This window comes from Electrona antarctica (genome assembly GCF_951216825.1).
Source record: "Electrona antarctica genome assembly, contig: scaffold_55, whole genome shotgun sequence".
Lineage (NCBI taxonomy): Eukaryota > Metazoa > Chordata > Actinopteri > Myctophiformes > Myctophidae > Electrona > Electrona antarctica.
Window position 1 is genome coordinate 265174 of NW_027638720.1, and position 22327 is coordinate 287500.

Here is a 22327-nt window from a genome sequence, read left to right on the forward strand (position 1 = left end):
TTTGGGAACCACTGCTACAGAATGGATGGTCGTGTTGTCTCTGTATCGTCATAATGAACCACTGCTACAGAATGGATGGTCGTGTTGTCTCTGTATCGTCATAATGAACCACTGCTACAGAATGGATGGTCGTGTTGTCTCTGTATCGTCATAATGAACCACTGCTACAGAATGGATGGTCGTGTTGTCTCTGTATCGTCATAATGAACCACTGCTACAGAATGGATGGTCGTGTTGTCTCTGTATCGTCATAATGAACCACTGCTACAGAATGGATGGTCGTGTTGTCTCTGTATCGTCATAATGAACCACTGCTACAGAATGGATGGTCGTGTTGTCTCTGTATCGTCATAATGAACCACTGCTACAGAATGGATGGTCGTGTTGTCTCTGTATCGTCATAATGAACCACTGCTACAGCATGGATGGTCGTGTTGTCTCTGTATCGTCATAATGAACCACTGCTACAGAATGGATGGTCGTGTTGTCTCTGTATCGTCATAATGAACCACTGCTACAGAATGGATGGTCGTGTTGTCTCTGTATCGTCATAATGAACCACTGCTACAGAATGGATGGTCGTGTTGTCTCTGTATCGTCATAATGAACCACTGCTACAGAATGGAAGGTCGTGTTGTCTCTGTATCGTCATAATGAACCACTGCTACAGAATGGAAGGTCGTGTTGTCTCTGTATCGTCATAATGAACCACTGCTACAGAATGGATGGTCGTGTTGTCTCTGTATCGTCATAATGAACCACTGCTACAGAATGGATGGTCGTGTTGTCTCTGTATCGTCATAATGAACCACTGCTACAGAATGGATGGTCGTGTTGTCTCTGTATCATCGTAATGAACCACTGCTACAGAATGGATGGTCGTGTTGTCTCTGTATCGTCATAATGAACCACTGCTACAGAATGGATGGTCGTGTTGTCTCTGTATCGTCATAATGAACCACTGCTACAGAATGGATGGTCGTGTTGTCTCTGTATCATCGTAATGAACCACTGCTACAGAATGGATGGTCGTGTTGTCTCTGTATCGTCGTAATGAACCACTGCTACAGAATGGATGGTCGTGTTGTCTCTGTATCGTCATAATGAACCACTGCCTACAGAATGGATGGTCGTGTTGTCTCTGTATCGTCATAATGAACCACTGCTACAGAATGGATGGTCGTGTTGTCTCTGTATCGTCATAATGAACCACTGCTACAGAATGGATGGTCGTGTTGTCTCTGTATCATCGTAATGAACCACTGCTACAGAATGGATGGTCGTGTTGTCTCTGTATCGTCATAATGAACCACTGCTACAGAATGGATGGTCGTGTTGTCTCTGTATCGTCATAATGAACCACTGCTACAGAATGGATGGTCGTGTTGTCTCTGTATCGTCATAATGAACCACTGCTACAGAATGGATGGTCGTGTTGTCTCTGTATCATCGTAATGAACCACTGCTACAGAATGGATGGTCGTGTTGTCTCTGTATCGTCATAATGAACCACTGCTACAGAATGGATGGTCGTGTTGTCTCTGTATCATCGTAATGAACCACTGCTACAGAATGGATGGTCGTGTTGTCTCTGTATCGTCATAATGAACCACTGCTACAGAATGGATGGTCGTGTTGTCTCTGTATCATCGTAATGAACCACTGCTACAGAATGGATGGTCGTGTTGTCTCTGTATCGTCATAATGAACCACTGCCTACAGAATGGATGGTCGTGTTGTCTCTGTATCATCGTAATGAACCACTGCTACAGAATGGATGGTCGTGTTGTCTCTGTATCATCGTAATGAACCACTGCTACAGAATGGATGGTCGTGTTGTCTCTGTATCGTCATAATGAACCACTGCCTACAGAATGGATGGTCGTGTTGTCTCTGTATCGTCGTAATGAACCACTGCTACAGAATGGATGGTCGTGTTGTCTCTGTATCGTCATAATGAACCACTGCTACAGAATGGATGGTCGTGTTGTCTCTGTATCGTCATAATGAACCACTGCTACAGAATGGATGGTCGTGTTGTCTCTGTATCGTCATAATGAACCACTGCTACAGAATGGATGGTCGTGTTGTCTCTGTATCATCGTAATGAACCACTGCTACAGAATGGATGGTCGTGTTGTCTCTGTATCGTCATAATGAACCACTGCTACAGAATGGATGGTCGTGTTGTCTCTGTATCATCGTAATGAACCACTGCTACAGAATGGATGGTCGTGTTGTCTCTGTATCGTCATAATGAACCACTGCTACAGAATGGATGGTCGTGTTGTCTCTGTATCATCGTAATGAACCACTGCTACAGAATGGATGGTCGTGTTGTCTCTGTATCGTCATAATGAACCACTGCCTACAGAATGGATGGTCGTGTTGTCTCTGTATCATCGTAATGAACCACTGCTACAGAATGGATGGTCGTGTTGTCTCTGTATCGTCATAATGAACCACTGCTACAGAATGGATGGTCGTGTTGTCTCTGTATCGTCATAATGAACCACTGCTACAGAATGGATGGTCGTGTTGTCTCTGTATCGTCATAATGAACAATCTACCAAGTCTCAAAATAGAATGTTGGAACAGTAAAGTTAATGTATACTTAATGTCATGTCCGTTCTCTCCCCACCACATGACCCAGTACAGTAATGACTGAAGACCACACTCTAATTATCATAACGTTTCACAATGTCAGGAATGTTAACGATCACAAAACACACTGTTCTGTCTGGGGGGGGGGGGGGGGGTCCTCCCCCACTCCAGTGTTGTTTTTGGCAGCAAAATTAGATTTTAGTCACCTTTTAGTCACCCGGAATGTTTTAGTGTTAGTGTCTAGTTTTAGTCGACTAAAACTACAGTTGATTTAGTCGAACAAAATGTATTTTGGCGGTGCCGCGATGACCTCATACCGCACGCACGCACGCACGCACGCACGCACGCACTGACCTGCCCTCTATGATGGTGATGACATCATTCATGTTGATCTGAAGTTTTTCTTCCTCTTCGAAGTCCTGGAGAGCTCTCATCTCTGTAGGCATGGTCTGTACACACGCACGCACGCACGCACGCACGCACGCACGCACGCACGCACGCACGCACGCACGCACGCACGCACGCACGCACGCACGCACGCACGCACGCACGCACGCACGCACGCACGCACGCACGCACGCACACACACACACACACACACACACACACACACACACTGTTGGAAGCATTTATATTTTACTCATGATCAGAGCTTCCGTTGCTCCAGACTGTATGACGGAAGCATTTATATTTGACTCGTGATCAGAGCTTCCGTTGCTCCAGACTGTACGACGGAAGCATTTATATTTGACTCGTGATCAGAGCTTCCGTTGCTCCAGACTGTATGACGGAAGCATTTATATTTGACTCATGATCAGAGCTTCCGTTGCTCCAGACTGTACGACGGAAGCATTTATATTTTACTCGTGATCAGAGCTTCCGTTGCTCCAGACTGTATGACGGAAGCATTTATATTTTACTCATGATCAGAGCTTCCGTTGCTCCAGACTGTATGACGGAAGCATTTATATTTGACTCATGATCAGAGCTTCCGTTGCTCCAGACTGTACGACGGAAGCATTTATATTTTACTCGTGATCAGAGCTTCCGTTGCTCCAGACTGTATGACGGAAGCATTTATATTTTACTCGTGATCAGAGCTTCCGTTGCTCCAGACTGTATGACGGAAGCATTTATATTTTACTCATGATCAGAGCTTCCGTTGCTCCAGACTGTACGACGGAAGCATTTATATTTTACTCGTGATCAGAGCTTCCGTTGCTCCAGACTGTATGACGGAAGCATTTATATTTTACTCGTGATCAGAGCTTCCGTTGCTCCAGACTGTACGACGGAAGCATTTATATTTTACTCGTGATCAGAGCTTCCGTTGCTCCAGACTGTATGACGGAAGCATTTATATTTGACTCATGATCAGAGCTTCCGTTGCTCCAGACTGTACGACGGAAGCATTTGAACAGTCTGGCAACGCAAGATTACGGTGAATGTGGGGCGGTCCTACCTCTAACAGGAAGTGGTCCTACCTCTAACAGGAAGTGGTCCTACCTCTAACCGGAAGTGGTCATACCTCTAACAGGAAGTGGTCCTACCTCTAACAGGAAGTGGTCCTACCTCCAACAGTCCTACCTCCAACAGGAAGTGGTCCTACCTCTAACAGGAAGTCCCTCAGAGCGGTGAAAGTGGGGCGGTCCTCAGCCTTGGGACTCATACCTCTAACAGGAAGTGGTCCTACCTCTAACAGGAAGTCCCTCAGAGCGGTGAAGGTGGGGCGGTCCTACCTCTAACAGGAAGTGGTCGTACCTCTAACAGGAAGTCCCTGAGGGCGGTGAAGGTGGGGCGGTCCTACCTCTAACAGGAAGTAGTCGTACCTCTAACAGGAAGTCCCTCAGGGCGGTGAAGGTGGGCGGTCCTACCTCTAACAGGAAGTGGTCCTACCTCTAACAGGAAGTCCCTCAGAGCGGTGAAGGTGGGGCGGTCCTACCTCTAACAGGAAGTGGTCCTACCTCTAACAGGAAGTCCCTCAGGGCGGTGAAGGTGGGGCGGTCCTCAGCCTTGGGACTCATACCTCTAACAGGAAGTGGTCCTACCTCTAACAGGAAGTGGTCCTACCTCTAACAGGAAGTCCCTCAGAGCGGTGAAGGTGGGGCGGTCCTCAGCCTTGGGACTCATACCTCTAACAGGAAGCGGTCCTACCTCTAACAGGAAGTGGTCCTACCTCTAACAGGAAGTCCCTCAGAGCGGTGAAGGTGGGGCGGTCCTCAGCCTTGGGACTCATACCTCTAACAGGAAGCGGTCCTACCTCTAACAGGAAGTGGTCCTACCTCTAACAGGAAGTCCCTCAGGGCGGTGAAGGTGGGGCGGTCCTCAGCCTTGGGACTCATACCTCTAACAGGAAGTGGTCCTACCTCTAACAGGAAGTGGTCCTACCTCTAACAGGAAGTCCCTCAGAGCGGTGAAGGTGGGGCGGTCCTCAGCCTTGGGACTCATACCTCTAACAGGAAGTGGTCGTACCTCTAACAGGAAGTCCCTCAGGGCGGTGAAGGTGGGGCGGTCCTCAGCCTTGGGACTCATACCTCTAACAGGAAGTGGTCCTACCTCTAACAGGAAGTCCCTCAGGGCGGTGAAGGTGGGGCGGTCCTCAGCCTTGGGACTCATACCTCTAACAGGAAGTGGTCCTACCTCTAACAGGAAGTCCCTCAGAGCGGTGAAGGTGGGGCGGTCCTCAGCCTTGGGACTCATACCTCTAACAGGAAGTGGTCCTACCTCTAACAGGAAGTGGTCCTACCTCTAACAGGAAGTGGTCCTACCTCTAACAGGAAGTCCCTCAGGGCGGTGAAGGTGGGGCGGTCCTCAGCCTTGGGACTCATACCTCTAACAGGAAGTGGTCCTACCTCTAACAGGAAGTCCCTCAGAGCGGTGAAGGTGGGGCGGTCCTCAGCCTTGGGACTCATACCTCTAACAGGAAGTGGTCCTACCTCTAACAGGAAGTCCCTCAGAGCGGTGAAGGTGGGGCGGTCCTCAGCCTTGGGACTCCAGCACTGCAGCATCACGTTGTAAACGTCCTGAGGACAGTCGTCTGGTTTACACAACCTCTCTGCCTCCACGTCCACCTTGTGGAGGATCTGGGTATGACGCACGCATACGCACACACAGACAGACAGACAGACACACACACACACACACACGCGCACACACACACACACACACACACACACAGTAACCATTTATTTATGTCCACACAAAGGATAATAAGGACATAAATGTGTTTTAAGGGCCTTGCAAATAGGGAGCGATAAAACAAGGCTATAGTTCATTTTCAACGAGACCTGCGTTTTGCTCAGAGAAGTCGAGGTGCGACAACGCAGGCATATTTACGTGAACGCTGTCCCGTGAATTTGTCGTGCGCGTGCTCGTTACGTGCACACGTGTGCGTGCGTGCTTGCGTGCGTGTGCGTGCGTGCTTGCGTGCGTGCGTGCGTGCGTGTGTGTGTGTGTGTGCACCTGGCTCCCGTTCAGCCCCAGCCACGGCTCCTGGCCGTGCGTGAACATCTCCCACAGAGTCACTCCAAACATCCAGGTGTCTGACGCATGGGAGAACGTACGATGGGAGAGAGACTCTGGAGCACACCTGGAGAGAGAGAGAGAGAGAGAGAGAGAGAGAGAGAGAGAGAGAGAGAGAGAGAGAGAGAGAGAGAGAGAGAGAGAGAGAGAGAGAGAGAGGTGGGGGGGAGGGGGAGAGAGAAGGAGATCATTTTGTTTTACATTTACATTTTGTTTACACAAACACTTAAAACTGGCCATTTATTGTCAATGGATTTCAATGTTTGTGTTTAAAACACAAACATTGAATGTAAAAATTAGTGAAAACAGAGAGATGTGTTTGGGTGTTCCGGGACCCCCAGGGGTTAGGGTTAGTCCTCAGGGACCCCCTCAGGGACCCCCTCCCTCAGGGACCCCCTCCCTCAGGGACCCCCTCCCTCAGGGACCCCTTCAGGGACCCCTTCAGGGACCCCCTCCCTCAGGGACCCCTTGACCCCCTCAGGGACCCCCTAGACCCCCCCAGGGACCCCCTCCCTCAGGGACCCCCTCCCTCAGGGACCCCTTCAGGGACCCCCTCCCTCAGGGACCCCTTGACCCCCTCAGGGACCCCCTAGACCCCCCCAGGGACCCCCTCCCTCAGGGACCCCTTCAGGGAGCCCCTCCCTCAGGGACCCCTTGACCCCCTCAGGGACCCCCTAGACCCCCCCAGGGACCCCCTAGACCCCCCCAGGGACCCCCCAGAGGGTCTTACCAGGCGAAGGGCACCTTGTGTCCCTCGTCCATCACATAGTGGTCGGTGTGGCTCGGCAGCGCCCTCATGAGGCCAAAGTCTCCGATCTTCACCGTGTCGTTGGTGGAGAGGAGGACGTTCCGGGCGGCGAGGTCTCTGTGGAGGAAACGCCTCTGCTCCAGATACGCCATGCCGCACGCCACCTGCACACACACACACACACACACACACACACACACACACACACACACACACACACACACACACACACACACACACACACACACACACACACACACACACACACACACACACACACACACACACACACACACACACACACACACACATTTTAACCATTTATTTATGTCCACACAAAGGATATGCATACAAGGACACAAATATTATAGGTGCATTAAAGTTACATCTGCAAAGTCAGACATGTCAGGCATGTCACACAGTACTCTATGGGTATAAGTAACAGTACTCAGTACTCTATGGGTATAAGTAACAGTACTCAGTACTCTATGGGTATAAGTAACAGGCATGTCACACAGTACTCTATGGGTATAAGTAACAGTACTCAGTACTCTATGGGTATAAGTAACAGGCATGTCACACAGTACTCTATGGGTATAAGTAACAGTACTCAGTACTCTATGGGTATAAGTAACAGGCATGTCACACAGTACTCTATGGGTATAAGTAACAGGCATGTCACACAGTACTCTATGGGTATAAGTAACAGGCATGTCACTCAGTACTCTATGGGTATAAGTAACAGGCATGTCACTCAGTACTCTATGGGTATAAGTAACAGTACTCAGTACTCTATGGGTATAAGTAACAGGCATGTCACACAGTACTCTATGGGTATAAGTAACAGGCATGTCACTCAGTACTCTATGGGTATAAGTAACAGTACTCAGTACTCTATGGGTATAAGTAACAGGCATGTCACACAGTACTCTATGGGTATAAGTAACAGGCATGTCACACAGTACTCTATGGGTATAAGTAACAGGCATGTCACTCAGTACTCTATGGGTATAAGTAACAGGCATGTCACTCAGTACTCTATGGGTATAAGTAACAGTACTCAGTACTCTATGGGTATAAGTAACAGTACTCAGTACTCTATGGGTATAAGTATAAGTACTCAGTACTCTATGGGTATAAGTAACAGCGTCTCCGCCCATATATGACGGCTGCCAATTATAGCAGAGACACCACAATACTTTGCCAGCCTTTTTGCCTCCTTTTTGGGCATCCCAAGTTGTTGGAACCCTCTAACAACCAGTCTGTGCGTATGCCCTAGGCTGCCAAATATAAAGACAAATAGTCTGCACCTATAGCCCAGCTCTGAGATGTTATGTAGAAGTGGTTGGTATTTTATGACCTTGGTCATAAAGGCTTCCTCTAGGCTGTGGTCAAAGGTGCAGGCTATCTCTAATACAGACACTTCTCTGGACTCTTCATCAACCACAACAATATCTGGTGTATTAGCTGCTAGAGATGTAAAGGTATCTGAGTTATCACTGAGTTGGAACATGGATGGAATGACCTTGGAATGTTTGTACATTCTCACTGAAGATGCATGGTATTTTGATATATCCTTTGCTATGAGTTCCACTACTCTATCATGGCGTGCTATGTACATTCCTTTATATGCATAACATCCATTCAAGATGTGTGACAGTGTTTCAGTGATCTGTTCTGTGGTGTGGTGCAAGCAATGAGGGACCTGAGTGGTGGGGAACCAGATGGATAGATTGAGTCTGGTGGGAAGGACTTGTAGTCTGGCCTTAACTGTAAATGTGATAATGTCCTCATTGAGTGCAGTGTTCTTGATGAATGCGTGTGAAACGGAGTGATCAGCATGGGGAAGACATGCAAGCTTGTTGTTGGTGCTGGTGTACATCCATGAGGACTCGTCTGGCACCTGTAGATGTTAGCAGGTGACTGTGTCCAGCATAGGTGACCGTTGCCCTGACCTGGGTGAGGGGGTCAGTTATGATATCCTCGGAGACCCTCACAGTCTCTGAGTCAGACCGCACCCACTCCAGGGACACTCCAGTACGGACACAGAGGTAATTTAGGTCTGGCCAGTCCGACCAAACCCCAAAGCCAGCGGAACGGGTGTCCAGTTTCCCGTTGGGTTTCCTCCGGAAGCCAAGGAAGTGTGGCTCTAACTCCCTGGCCAGTGGGACCTTACGCCTCCTTAGGTCCAGGAACAGGGAGGATCGAGCCAGCTCCCTAACATCCTTGTCGTCGTTGTTTAACATTTTTAAGAGGTGAGAAATCCTCATGCTGGTATAGATCCATTCCACGTTTGGGACCCCCAGTCCTCCCTCCCACTGTGGATGAAAAATTATGTCGCGGGTGCTGTGTGAGTTGAGTCCAAACCATTTTCGCACTAGGCCCACTGTTTTGTCATTCATCTCACGCAGACCTTTCTGTTGAATGTGGACATTAGAGAACAGAGCGCCACCTGTCTGATTGCTTCCAACTTCATAGTCAGGGGCAGTGGACACCTGTCAATCAGGTCCAGCCGAGATGTAAAATCAGACAAGATGTTGTTGACCTGCTCCTTCCATTCTCCTGCGATGTTGATTTTATGTCCAAGGTAGTTCTATGTCTCATGGAGAGCGTTTACACGTAGGGGTTTCGAGGCTATGGTGAAAACTGGGGGTGTGTCTGTTTTGGAGTGGTACCACCGGTTCCCTCCACTCCTCCTTTCGTACAAGACAGCACATTTCGTGTTTTTGACCTCTAGGCCTGACCATTCTAAAAAGCGGTCCGTCCTGGAGAGTATGTTTTTGATTGTGCTCTCTTCCCTAGAGGCCAAGGAAATGTCATCCGCGTATCCCTGTACAGGGTTGGGGGAGATCACACCGTGGGGGGCACACTGACACATCCACTTCCATTGGTTGGTGGCAATAATAAAATGTACTGCGCTCCATGGACAGCCAGTTTTAATGCCTATCTGTAGTGGTGTTGGCTGGGTTAGATCTTTCCCACATATTACCTGAATAAAGGAGCCCCTGTAAACATTTTTCACAATGTCAATAAACATCTGGGGCAGCTGTATTTCCTCCAGTGATTGAATCATGACTTTGTGGCTTAATGTTCCAAAGGCGTCTCTGAAGTCAAGGAAAACACAGTACAGTTTACAAGACTCATGCTTAAAGTCATCTATTCCTGTTTTGAGGCTAAAAACATGCTCACACACACACACACACACACACACACACACACACACACACACACACACACACACACACACACACACACACACACACACACACACACACACACACACACACACACACACACACACACACACACACACACACACACACACACACACACACACACACACACACACACACACACACACACACAGCTCCAGATACGCCATGCCTCAAACAAAGGTTTGCAGGAGCTCAACACTAGCAAAGACAATAATCCAACAGAGAACACGACCAAACACGGGGTGTTTTGACCGGATCCTGACAGTTTTTTGAAAAAACTATGTGTCTATGTCAGTCGTTCTTCGACTTTTCAAAAATAGCAGACCTACAAGCTCGTAGGCGCGCTATGAGCTTGTAGATCTGCTATTTTTCAATAGCTAAAGCATATCATAATGCTAACACCAAAAGGGGTTCCCGCCCAGAATGGGTTGTTAAATAGGCACAGGATTAACAGGACACACCTGACCATCAACACACCTGACCATCAACACACCTGACCATCAACACACCTGACCATCAACACACCTGACCATCAACACACCTGACCACAGGTGAACTCAGATCAACACACCTGACCATCAACACACCTGACCACAGGTGAACTCAGATCAACACACCTGACCATCAACACACCTGACCATCAACACACCTGACCATCAACACACCTGACCACAGGTGAACTCAGATAAACACACCTGACCATCAACACACCTGACCACAGGTGAACTCAGATCAACACACCTGACCATCAACACACCTGACCATCAACACACCTGACCATCAACACACCTGACCACAGGTGAACTCAGATAAACACACCTGACCATCAACACACCTGACCACAGGTGAACTCAGATAAACACACCTGACCATCAACTGTAGTGGGAGAGAATACTACACTGCCTTAAAGAGCTTAAGGAGCAAGGCTTCCACCTGTTGATTGCCTGTCAAGATGACCTATTCTTACCCAAGACCCATGTTTGACCATGTCCACTGACCACTGACCACACCTCAAATGTATTTGTGTTTCTTCATTGTGTATAAGAGAGACTCATTTCTACAGCTTGGGAGGCTTGCATACGTGCAGTCTCCCTGGGTGGGTACAGACCAAACCCTTGTAATAAAGTAACATTGTTTCAGTCCACTCTCTACCTCGATTATTTCTTAAAGTCTCTGTTATGAGTATTAATAATCCACCACACAACACACCTGACCACAGGTGAACTCAGATCAACACACCTGACCATCAACACACCTGACCACAGGTGAACTCAGATAAACACACCTGACCATCAACACACCTGACCACAGGTGAAACAAAGAACCAAAAATCAAGGAAGGTGTTGGTCTGGCGTCACCAGACTGTTGTCTCCGCCATTTCCAAACGCTCCATCATACAGTCTGGACCAATGGAGGAGGTCTCTATAAACTACATCATACAGTCTGGACCAATGGAAGAGGTCTCTATAAACTACATCATACAGTCTGGACCAATGGAAGAGGTCTCTATGAACTACATCATACAGTCTGGACCAATGGAGGAGGTCTCTATAAACTACATCATACAGTCTGGGCCAATGGAGGAGGTCTCTATAAACTACATCATACAGTCTGGGCCAATGGAAGAGGTCTCTATGAACTACATCATACAGTCTGGACCAATGGAAGAGGTCTCTATAAACTACATCATACAGTCTGGGCCAATGGAAGAGGTCTCTATAAACTACATCATACAGTCTGGACCAATGGAGGAGGTCTCTATAAACTACATCATACAGTCTGGACCAATGGAGGAGGTCTCTATAAACTACATCATACAGTCTGGGCCAATGGAAGAGGTCTCTATAAACTACATCATACAGTCTGGACCAATGGAGGAGGTCTCATGCGGAAGTGGAGCCTCCTCGCCACTTCCGTTTCGTCTTTACAGTCGCGCACATTTATCCAAATATACATAGAAAACATCTAAGCATATATAGCTTGTTGCTTAGCATAAAAGGAAATAAAAAAAGATATTTTCATGAACGGAAATGACAGCTTCTGTTACTCAGCTCATGGGGCTGTAGGACCAGCTCATGGGGCTGTAGGACCAGCTCATGGGGCTGTAGGTCCAGCTCATGGGGCTGTAGGACCAGCTCATGGGGCTGTAGGACCAGCTCATGGGGCTGTAGGTCCAGCTCATGGGGCTGTAGGACCAGCTCATGGGGCTGTAGGTCCAGCTCATGGGGCTGTAGGTCCAGCTCATGGGGCTGTAGGTCCAGCTCATGGGGCTGTAGGACCAGCTCATGGGGCTGTAGGACCAGCTCATGGGGCTGTAGGTCCAGCTCATGGGGCTGTAGGACCAGCTCATGGGGCTGTAGGTCCAGCTCATGGGGCTGTAGGTCCAGCTCATGGGGCTGTAGGACCAGCTCATGGGGCTGTAGGTCCAGCTCATGGGGCTGTAGGACCAGCTCATGGGGCTGTAGGACCAGCTCATGGGGCTGTAGGACCAGCTCATGGGGCTGTAGGACCAGCTCATGGGGCTGTAAGTCCAGCTCATGGGGCTGTAGGTCCAGACTCTATATAGCATTCCTTACTCAGCTCATGGTGCCAAAGTTTGTGTTTTCGCCATTGAGAATGCATTTGGCGTTTAAATTAAATAACTCAGAAACTATAAAACATTTCAAAGTAAAAAGTTCCAGCATGTGTCTCCACTGTCAGCTGAATTTAAAAAAAATGAATGGATTTTCTAGGTGAAAGTGATTTTCACCCACTTTTGCGTGGGCACACAAAGTGACTATTATAGCGCCATTGCCGAAGATCATTGTCAATTGAAGCCTAATTTTGATACTGGCGCTTAACGCCATTACCGAAGATTAATGGCAATTGCACTTGTATAGTGCATTCGATCGATCGAGCTAGTTTGTAAAGACGATTTTAAACTAGTTATGGTAACAACTGATGAGGTACTTAAGAAACTGAGTGCCCTCCAACCCCACAAGGCCACAGGCCATGACAATATTCCCTCCAAATTTCTCAGAGACTCAGCCATCTCTATAGCTCCAATCATCACCCACATAGTAAATCTCTCCATCAAACAGGGACAGGTCCCACTAGATTTCAAACTGGCCAAAGTAACCCCCCTGCACAAGAAAGGGAGTAAATTAGACCCCGGCAACTACCGCCCTATTTCTATTCTAAGCTCCATCTCGAAAGTGATGGAAAAAATAGTCTATGAACAGGTTGAAAAGTATCTTGCCACTAATACATTATTGTATCTGGCTTCAGAACATCCCACTCCACTGACACATGCCTTCTCTATTTGAGCGACCACATCAAACAAGAGGTGGATGCTGGCAAATACTGCGGCATGGTCATGCTGGACCTCCAAAAGGCTTTTGACACCGTGAACCACTCCATACTGGTTAACAAGCTAAAAGCAATTGGTTTCGATAGCACATCAGTGAGCTGGATGCAATCCTACCTGGAGGGGAGAGAACAGATGGTGGAAGTGAACGGAACACTGTCCCCCCCCCTCCCAGTGAGCTGTGGCGTTCCACAAGGATGCATACTAGGGCCTCTACTGTTCCTAATATATGTAAACGACATGACTTCAGCTTGTGACTGCAACTTGTTCCTGTTCACAGATGACTCGGCACTGCTGGTCTCGGACAGGGACAAACTGCAGGTTGAAAATGCCCTCAGCTCTGAACTCGGTAGAATCTGCACCTGGCTCGCTGATAACAAACTATCTTTACACCTGGGAAAAACTGAATCCATTCTCTTTGGATCTAATAGTAATCTCAGCAAGGCAAATGGCTTCTTGGTTAGAGTGGGTGACAATGTTATCACACGTAAAGATGAAATTACCTACCTAGGTTCCAACCTGGAAGCTAATCTTTCCGGTGATAAAATGGCCACCAACGTAATCAAAAAAGTCAACCAAAGAACAAGATTCCTTTACAGGATCGCCTCACTGGTCGACAAAAACACCTTGAAGACCTTAACAGGAGCCCTCGTACAAGGCTTCTTTGACTATGCATGCACCTCCTGGTACCACAGCACCTCAAAGGCCCTTAAAACTAGGCTCCAGACTTCCCAAAAAAACTGGTCAGGCTCCTACTTGGCCTCACCCCTGCCCACTTTGACAGACTGGCATGGCTTAGGGTCGACGACAGAGTACAGCATCTTGCAATGGGTCTGGTCCACAAGATTCGATACTCCACCAAGATACCCATGTACCTGTCTAGATACTTCCTTAATGTTAACGAAGTCAACACCCACAACACCAGAGGGAGTGCAACGAACCATGTACAACCCAGATTCGGCACAAACAAGGGACTAAATTATTTTCGCTCCTATGCCACCAAAATGTGGAACGCCCTACCAACAGTCATTAAGACATGCAAATCCCTTGACTCCTTCAAAACCGCTCTCAAAGGGCACCTACGGATGGCTGCAATTCGAAACTGGCCCCCGTAAAATCTGAATCCCCCCCCCACCGCCCCCCCCCTTTTCCCCTCACTGTATATGTTTCTTTTCCCTTTTTACCTCCATTATGATGAATTCCTGTTCTGTTCTTTGTCTATATAGAAGTGTCTATTTGTACGTCTCTAAATGTTTTGATGAATTGAACATGGTGGACCCTGTTGTAAACAAGTGTAATGCTTAATTGGGTCGTCCACTCACAGTTAACAGCCTTTGTATTGAGTTTGTACTTGAAATGTACTGTAATTCTGCAAACTGTTAATACAATTTTCAATCAATCAATCCTAGGTTATGTCTACTGCTAGTGGACCGTAAATTCGGCTTTTCAAAATAAGAGCTCAAATTTAAAAAATGCTGGCGTGAATTAGATCCTAATTTTTCAATAAATGCTAGCGGGCTAAGTGTTAATATAACTTATTTTAGTTGGTAGTGTTTACCTGCACAGCGTCTCCACACAGAGAGGAGATGATGATGTGTCCCTGTCTCTTCTTATAGTTTACCTGCACAGCGTCTCCACACAGAGAGGAGATGATGATGTGTCTCTGTCTCTTCTTATAGTTTACCTGCACAGCGTCTCCACACAGAGAGGAGATGATGATGTGTCCCTGTCTCTTCTTATAGTTTACCTGCACAGCGTCTCCACACAGAGAGGAGATGATGATGTGTCCCTGTCTCTTCTTATAGTTTACCTGCACAGCGTCTCCACACAGAGAGGAGATGATGATGTGTCCCTGTCTCTTCTTATAGTTTACCTGCACAGCGTCTCCACACAGAGAGGAGATGATGATGTGTCCCTGTCTCTTCTTATAGTTTACCTGCACAGCGTCTCCACACAGAGAGGAGATGATGATGTGTCCCTGTCTCTTCTTATAGTTTACCTGCACAGCGTAGCCACACAGAGAGGAGATGATGATGTGTCCCTGTCTCTTCTTATAGTTTACCTGCACAGCGTCTCCACACAGAGAGGAGATGATGATGTGTCCCTGTCTCTTCTTATAGTTTACCTGCACAGCGTCTCCACACAGAGAGGAGATGATGATGTGTCCCTGTCTCTTCTTATAGTTTACCTGCACAGCGTCTCCACACAGAGAGGAGATGATGATGTGTCCCTGTCTCTTCTTATAGTTTACCTGCACAGCGTAGCCACACAGAGAGGAGATGATGATGTGTCCCTGTCTCTTCCTCAGACGATCCAACAGAGACCCTAGAGGAGCCAGTTCTGTTACCTAGACACACACCACGCGCACGCACACAACACACGCACGCACACGCGCACGCACGCACGCACGCACGCACCACACAAAAACATCTTTAAAATGTGCCGCAAATCTTTGAATATATATTATTTCAGAACAAACGTTTTTAACTCAAATCTTTGCTTCTGGGAGGCTCATATTTTATATCTCATATTTTCAGTTGGGGGTGGGCGGACAATTTCATATAATTCTGGGGGTCCTTGACATGAAATAGTTAGAACCACTGATATAGAAACATGAGGTTTTAACCCTGTGAGAACCACTGATATAGAAACATGAGGTTTAACCCTGTGAGAACCACTGATATAGAAACATGAGGTTTTAACCCTGTGAGAACCACTGATATAGAAACATGAGGTTTAACCCTGTGAGAACCACTGATATAGAAACATGAGGTTTAACCCTGTGAGAACCACTGATATAGAAACATGAGGTTTAACCCTGTGAGAACCACTGATATAGAAACATGAGGTTTAACCCTGTGAGAACCACTGATATAGAAACATGAGGTTTAACCCTGTGAGAACCACTGATATAGAAACATGAGGTTTTAACCCTGTGAGAACCACTGATATAGAAACATGAGGTTTTAACCCTGTGAGAACCACTGATATAGAAACATGAGGTTTAACCCTGTGAGAACCACTGATATAGAAACATGAGGTTTAACCCTGTGAGAACCACTGATATAGAAACATGAGGTTTAACCCTGTGAGAACCACTGATATAGAAACATGAGGTTTAACCCTGTGAGAACCACTGATATAGAAACATGAGGTTTAACCCTGTGAGAACCACTGATATAGACACAAAGGGTTTTAACCCTGTGAGAACCACTGATATAGAAACATGAGGTTTAACCCTGTGAAAACCACTGATATAGAAACATGAGGTTTAACCCTGTGAGAACCACTGATATAGAAACATGAGGTTTTAACCCTGTGAAAACCACAGATATAGAAACATGAGGTTTTAACCCTGTGAAAACCACAGATATAGAAACATGAGGTTTTAACCCTGTGAGAACCACTGATATAGAAACATGAGGTTTTAACCCTGTGAGAACCACTGATATAGAAACATGAGGTTTTAACCCTGTGAAAACCACAGATATAGAAACATGAGGTTTTAACCCTGTGAGAACCACTGATATAGAAACATGAGGTTTTAACCCTGTGAGAACCACTGATATAGAAACATGAGGTTTTAACCCTGTGAAAACCACAGATATAGAAACATGAGGGTTTAACCCTGTGAGAACCACTGATATAGAAACATGAGGTTTTAACCCTGTGAGAACCACTGATATAGAAACATGAGGTTTTAACCCTGTGAAAACCACAGATATAGAAACATGAGGTTTTAACCCTGTGAGAACCACTGATATAGAAACATGAGGTTTAACCCTGTGAGAACCACTGATATAGAAACATGGGGTTTTCTGAAAACTGACATGATTTAGAAGACATTTTGTAGAATCTGGTCTCAGGTCTAAATGGGTTAAGACTCTTCAGCTGAGATTGACCATTTATTGCAAAGCTACTGCATTTAGTGGCGGTGTGGCTCTGCTCATGTGATATCTCAGATTACCTGTGCACTGAGAGTTTGTGCTTGCTTGCTTGTGTGCATGCATGCGTCTGTGTGTTTGTGTGTGTGTGTGTGTGTGTGTGTGTGTGTGTGTGTGTGTATGGTACCATCTTAGTGGGCTGAGAGAGAGAGTGCGTGTGTGCGTGCGTGCGTGTGTGCGTGCGTGCGTGCGTGCGTGCGTGCGTGCGTGCGTGCGTGCGTGCGTGCGTGCGTGCGTGCGTGCGTGCGTGCGTGCGTGCGTGCGTGCGTGCGTGCGTGCGTGCGTGCGTGCGTGCGTGCAGTACCATCTTCATGGGCTGCGTCAGGACGATCCCGTACAGCTGGATCAGGTTCTGGTGGGTCAGGGAGTGCATGGCGTTCACCTCCCTGATGAAGTCATCCAGGGCGTCCGAGTCCAGGACCCCCCCCTTTAGACACTTCACTGCTACAGACACCTGGGGGAGAGAGACACTTAGTTACACTCTCTCTCTCTCTACAGACACCTGGGGGAGAGAGACACTTAGTTACACTCTCTCTCTCTCTACAGACACCTGGGGGAGAGAGACACTTAGTTACACTCTCTCTCTCTCTCTCTCCTCCATTCTGTGTCTATATGTTTCACTCTCACCACTCGCCCAGTGGGCCCGGTCCCCCCTCCCTCTCTCTCTCTCTCTCTCTCTGTCTCTCTCCTCTCTCTGTCTCTGTCTCTCTCTCTCTCCTGTCTCTGTCTCTCTCTCCTGTCTCTGTCTCTGTCTCTGTCTCTGTCTGTCTCTGTCTCTGTCTCTGTCTCTGTCTCTGTCTCTCCTCTCTCTGTCTCTCTCTCTCTCTCTCTCTCTCTCTCTCTCTCTCTCTCTCTCTCTCTCTCTCTCTCTCTCTCCTCCATTCTATGTCTCTCTCTCTCACCACTCGTCCATTGGGCCCGGTCCACTCTCCTCTCCTGACCACTCCGAAGGATCCGTCGCCGAGCCGCTCGAACAGCTGTAGCTCCGCCTCCCGGATCAGACAGGTGAGCGACGCCCCCTTTGGGTCGCTGGCCGACGCCCCCTGGGGGGGAGGGGCCAGGGCGGGGTGCTGGGGGTCGGCGTCAGGTCGCTTACCCGGAAACACCTGAGAGAGAGAGAGAGAGAGAGAGAAAGACAGAGAGAGACAGAGAGAGAGACTTTGACTTTTAACAACCTCTTTATTCTTGAAATTGTTTACATTTTAAGAAACAGTTACAAATTACAATAGGACATTACCCCTTTTTCTTTTTTTCTTTTTTTTTTTGATTTTTAGAGCAATTCATTTACAAAAGTGACTCCCTCATCATTTACAGAAAAAAGCACACTTTCATAGTCCCAAACACCCTTAAAAACCTCCAATTCATCCATTTTTTCATAAAATTTGTATTCAAACAAAACTCTTGCTTTAACTAGATTTTTTAAAATTGCTAGACAATCACACCTCTGTCCTCCATCCATTCTTTCTTTCCTACTTAAATAGGTCGCCAATTTCGCCTGTCCAAATAGGTAATTTAGCAATCTGCCTTTCTTCTTGTTTTTCTTTCCATACCTATAACCAAAAATATACATTTGTGTCGTAAAAACCTCTCCAAAGGCCGTCAACAAAGTACTAAGTGACTTAAACATGGCTTCCAATCTTGCACATAATGTAAAACAGTGAAAAATGGTTTCTCTTTGTGTGCAAAACATACAGTTATCTGAAGTCTCAGGGTTCAGAACGGACACAAAGGCATTCACTGCTATAATACCGTGCAACACACGCCATTGCAGATCACTCGTATGTTTTGTTAATGGTGGTTTGTATAATGTGCTCCAGGCAGGTTTTACATCAGAGTGTACATTGAGATGTTTCCTCCAGGGTGTGTCTACTCTATTTTTGAGTTTTTCCTTGTTTAAGACTTTGACACACCCCTGGTAGAGCGTTTTCCCGCTAACCGATTCCATCTGCATCCATGACCGACTGTCCATTCCCAGCAATTGTCCTTGACAGTCGCCAAGTTGTGGCCTGATGCACAGCCCGGGAAAAACATCCGTTTCATTCGGTGCTTTTCGTCCATTGGACCACTCCTCCAGCAATGTTCTATCCTCGTGTGTGACGGCCATCCTGATCTTTTCCAGCATCCTCCCTGCTACACGAACAGATCGGACCTCCAGTCTTCTCGCCACCTCCACTGCATTGTCCATATGTGCTCCAGCAGTTTCTAGCAGGTGTTGGACTGTAGTAAGGCCTTTGTTTATTAGAGTCCCCGTCGGCACTTCCTCCACTGTGGGGCCCAGCCGAGCCCCCTTGATTACCGGCTCCCTCAGCAGCCAGTACAAGGATGGGTTAGAACTCCTGGTGCGTTTTTCCATCAAAAGCCACACTTTCAACACACTATTATAGAAGGGTGTCAAATTATTTATCTTAAGGCCTGAGTAGTCAAAGAAGAACAAGTTTTTCCCAAAACCTAAGTTTCCAACCTTACAAAAAAAACACTCTGCCATTTTCCTCCATGGAACGTTTTGTGCTCCATACATGTATTTCTGCAAAAATTGTAATCTGAATGCTGTCTTCCTACTCTCTAAGTGAACCAACCCTTGTCCCCCTTCTTCTTTTGGCAAAAATACAACACTCTGAGGTACCCAGTGTAGTCTATCCCAGAAGAAATCAACAATTAAACACTGTAATCGTGCTAGTAGTCCTGGTGGAGGCTCTAGCACATTCAGGCGGTGCCACAACGCAGAGGCCACTAAGTTGTTGATGACCAGTGTACGCCCCCTATAGGACATCCTTGGTAAGAGCCATTTCCACTTCTTTAATCTTCCCTCCATCTTTTCCACCACCCCAACCCAGTTCTTCATTACTTCAGATTGATCTCCCAAATGAATTCCTAAATACTTAATTCCTTTCTTCCCCCATGTCAGTCTATCTGGTAGTTTAGGTTCGTTCCCATGCCACTTTCCCACTAGCAAGGCAGTACTCTTTTCCCAATTTATCTTTGAGGACGAAATTTTTCCATAGCACTCTGTTAAATGCATTAGCTTCTGGACATCACTATCATCTGCAACCGCTACCATGATGTCATCCGCGTATGCAGAGAGATGTAGAGGTGCCATATTTTCCTTTCCTTTTACCCCTCTTAATTCCTTCCTAATCTGACATAGCAGAGGTTCACAGGCTAACGAATACAGCATCCCTGACATCGCGCAACCTTGCCGAATACCCCTCTTGATTTTGAAAGGAGCACTCAAACCACCATTAACCTTCAATACACTTTCAATTTCAACATAGAGAGTTCTAATCATGCTTACAAACGCAGGGGAAAAACCAAAAGCCTCAAACGTCTTCCATAGGTATTGTTGTTCCACGCGGTCGAAGGCTTTTTGTTGGTCCAGTGAAATCAGACCAAATCTTAGGTCTAATGAACTAGAGACTTCCAAATAGTCCCGAACAAGGGAAATGTTATCGCCAATTGATCTGCCAGGGATACAATACGATTGATCAACATGTATGACATGCTCCATCACTTTTCTCAACCTGTTTGCCAATACTTTTGAGAGGATTTTATAGTCAGCACACAACAGACTCACTGGTCTCCAGTTTTTGATCTCACATAGATCTCCCTTTTTGGGCAGCAGAGTGATAACCGCTCTCCGGCAGCTGAGAGGTAATTTCTCTCCCATCAAGCTGTCACTCAGGACTTCAAGCAGGTCCTCCCCTATCGTGGACCACAAGGATTTGTAAAAGTCCACAGGGAGGCCATCTATTCCTGGTGATTTTCCATTTTCCATGCTCATCAGCGCCTCCTGCAGTTCCTGCAGTGTCAGTGGGCGCTCTAGCTCTGTGTTGTCTTGTGCTGAAACTTGTGGCAAGTTGCTTAAGAACTGCTCTAACGTCTGTGGATCCTCTCTATATTCGCTTGTGTATAGCTCTGAGTAGAACTCCACCGCCCTTCTCCTTATATCAGTTGACTCTGTGAGCTCGTTTCCATCAGCTGAGCGAATGCAATGGATAAGCCGATTTTGACCATTCTTTTTTTCTAGGTTAAAAAAGAATTTGGATGGAGCATCCATCTCTTTGATGTTTTGGAAGCGTGAGCGAACCAGCGCCCCCTGTGCTCTAATCCCCAGCAGATCATCCAACGCCTTTTTTTTAGCTTTAAGTGCCTGAATATGGCCTTGATTTCCTGTGGAACTGCTTAGAAGTTCAAGTTCCACTATATCAGTCTCTAGATCTTTCATTGATTGCGTGACCTCTCTAGTGACATTGAAATTGTATTGGTTACAAAATTGTTGGATTTGTATTTTTCCCACATTCCACCACTGCTGTACAGAGCTGAACTCACACTTCTTCAACTTCCATTGTTTCCAAAAAAAATCAATACAATTCCTAAAGTGACCATCGTCTAGCAAAACAGTGTTGAAATGCCAATATGCGCTCTTGGGTTTCACCCCACTTATAAACACATTCCCTATTAGTAAACAGTGATCTGAAAACCCTACCGGACACAACAAACAAGATTTAAAACTTTGTAACTGATGCTCAAAAACATAAAATCTATCCAGCCTGGCTAGTGAGATGTAGTTTTCTCTAGTATGAGCCCATGAATACTGTCTAGTGTTTCCATGTTTTGAGCGCCACACATCTGCCAGTTCAAATGTCTCAATAATGCGATTCAATATTTTCCTAGACTGTGCATTGGGTTCTAAGTGATTACGGTCCATGTCCTCAGCTGTACAATTGTAGTCCCCCCCAATGTACACCAGCTCTGTTGAAGCACACCCTAATAATACACTTGCTAATTTTTCTAAGAAAATACAGCGTTCCCCTGGATTCACAGGAGCATATACATTTATCAAAGTCAAAGTAGTCTTTTCATATTTGACAATAACTTTGAGTAGCCTCCCTTGTACAATCTCCTCTACCTCATATGAGACTGGCAAAAAGTTCTTTGAAAATAGAATCGC

General features: G+C 46.8%; 1 protein-coding gene across 1 annotated transcript in view; it reads right to left on the bottom strand.

The window, feature by feature from the left end:
• Positions 1 to 22327, bottom strand: part of LOC306917776 (activated CDC42 kinase 1-like) — a gene marked incomplete at its 5' end in the record, with an annotated part of 66693 nt that overhangs the window by 21837 nt on the left and 22529 nt on the right. The window contains 7 exons of the mRNA XM_079530685.1: positions 2959 to 3053; positions 5541 to 5687; positions 6067 to 6193; positions 6857 to 7038; positions 15687 to 15782; positions 17684 to 17833; positions 18282 to 18485. Of these exons, the coding sequence (XP_079386811.1) occupies positions 2959 to 3053; positions 5541 to 5687; positions 6067 to 6193; positions 6857 to 7038; positions 15687 to 15782; positions 17684 to 17833; positions 18282 to 18485 (1001 nt within the window). The remainder of the gene's footprint in view (positions 1 to 2958; positions 3054 to 5540; positions 5688 to 6066; positions 6194 to 6856; positions 7039 to 15686; positions 15783 to 17683; positions 17834 to 18281; positions 18486 to 22327) is intronic.